The following is a 1,984-nucleotide window of genomic DNA, read 5'->3' as shown; positions in this document are numbered from 1 at the left end:
GTTGTGGTGGTGGTGTTGGCGGTGGCGGTGGCGGCGGTGGCGGCGGCGGCGGCGCCGGAGGCGGGCGTGGAGTTTCGCGTGGAGGCTCGGGTGGCTGGCACGGGGAGACTGCGGCTGCCGGAAGGTAAAGGGGCTGTTCAGGCGGAGCTGAGGTGGCCCCGGTGCGGGGACCCGGGGAGCTGGAGCCGGCGATCCGACCAAGGCGAAGTGTCACGGGACGTTGGGAAGGGGGTCGCGGTGTTGAGGAGGGGCGTGTCAACCGTCTGGGTATGTGGAGGGCAGGCGGGAGCGGGCCTTACTGTCCCGTCTCAGCGCCCGGACCCTAACTCTTAACTGGGGGGTGCTGCCCGACCTGCCCCTTCCTGTGAGATTCTCGCGTGGGGAATAAGGGTCTGTGCGTCTGCTACCGCGCCGCGAGCTCGGAGAAGAGGCGCGGGAAGCCGACCATCTCCAGATTGAGGCCTCACCCCCCCAGCCTGTGTCCAGAACCCGGGGGTCTCTGTAGATCTCGTCGCCCCTGAAAGCGGGGAGCGCCTCTGTTAAAACTTGGAGCTGTTTAAAAAAACAAAACAAAAACCGGAATTTTAAAAAGGAAGGATGAGAGACTGATTTAGGAAAGGATCTAGAAGTTGCACATTTCGTGTTTCTTATTAATCGTCTCCTTTTTTCTCCTGACTTTTCCCTGTTCAGATAACCCAGCAGCCGCCTCCAGAGCCTGCAGTTCAAGGCCACCTCCCTGCCTCTACTTCGTGCCCCGGGACCTGCACCTTAGCTGGAGCTCACCATGGGGAACCACTTGACCGAGATGGCGCCCACTGCCTCCTCTTTCTTGCCCCACTTCCAGGCCCTGCATGTCGTGGTCATTGGGCTGGACTCTGCTGGAAAGACCTCGCTCCTTTACCGCCTCAAGTTCAAGGAGTTTGTCCAGAGCATCCCCACGAAAGGCTTCAACACAGAGAAGATCCGGGTGCCGCTGGGAGGGTCCCGTGGCATCACCTTCCAAGTGTGGGATGTCGGGGGGCAAGAGAAGCTGCGACCGCTGTGGCGCTCCTACACACGTCGGACAGACGGGCTGGTGTTTGTGGTGGATGCTGCCGAGGCTGAGCGCCTGGAGGAGGCCAAGGTGGAGCTACACCGAATCAGTCGGGCTTCGGACAACCAGGGTGTGCCTGTGCTGGTGCTGGCCAACAAGCAGGATCAGCCCGGGGCGCTGAGCGCCGCAGAGGTTGAGAAGAGGCTCGCAGTCCGAGAGCTTGCAGCGGCCACGCTCACCCACGTGCAGGGCTGCAGCGCTGTGGATGGGCTGGGCCTGCAGCCGGGCCTGGAGCGCCTGTACGAGATGATCCTTAAGAGGAAGAAGGCAGCCCGGGTAGGCAGGAAGAGACGGTGACCCGAGGCTGTCCCCTCCTCACCAGTAGGGGTCTGCACACCTGGACAGCCAGGCGGAGCCTGTGGCCCCTCACTCAGCTCTGGGCTGCAGGACCAGTCCGCCTCGGTGAAGGACCACGGAGCGCACTGGGGGTCCTGCTGTGGTGCAGCATTGGGGAGGGGAGGGGAGACGGGATGTCTTCTCCTCTCCCTCCCTCAGCCTCACCTCTGGAGAAACAGGGGCTGCAGGACTGGGGAGGCTTAAATGTAAGCTGTGACTCTACCTCGACCCTGTTTCTTCTTTTCCTTCTCTGGCTTGTTGATGAGATGTGTTTTGGGGCAAAAGAAGGTTGTTTGGAGAATGCATTTGGGATGAACGAGGACGGTCCCCCCACCTCTACCCCTCCCAACTGGGGTGTCCCCCAGGCTGCTTTTCTAAGGATGCTAGTCACAATAGTCTTTATTTTTGTGTCTGTGTGAAAGTGCAAAGAACCCTTCCCCACATTTGTAGATCCACAACTGTTTTTATAAGCCGTGTGTGTGTCCTCTGCATTATTATTAACTTTTTTAGCACTTGCCTATAAGTTATTAAAGACTGATGATACTGTAGCTCTGA

At 59.4% G+C, this 1,984-nt stretch overlaps 1 protein-coding gene across 1 annotated transcript; it reads left to right on the top strand.

The window, feature by feature from the left end:
* Positions 1 to 1,984, top strand: ARL4D (ARF like GTPase 4D). The gene is made up of 2 exons (XM_045814501.2): positions 1 to 124; positions 691 to 1,984. The coding sequence occupies exon 2, from the start codon at positions 785 to 787 to the stop codon at positions 1,388 to 1,390; it is 606 nt and encodes a 201-aa protein (XP_045670457.1). The 5' UTR covers positions 1 to 124; positions 691 to 784; the 3' UTR covers positions 1,391 to 1,984.

This window comes from Ursus americanus, chromosome 23 (assembly GCF_024610735.1).
Source record: "Ursus americanus isolate L20-20 chromosome 23, mUrsAme1.1.p, whole genome shotgun sequence".
Taxonomy (NCBI): Eukaryota; Metazoa; Chordata; class Mammalia; order Carnivora; family Ursidae; genus Ursus; species Ursus americanus.
The sequence above is the reverse complement of the archived record's forward strand: the minus strand, read 5'-3'. Positions and strand labels throughout refer to the sequence as shown.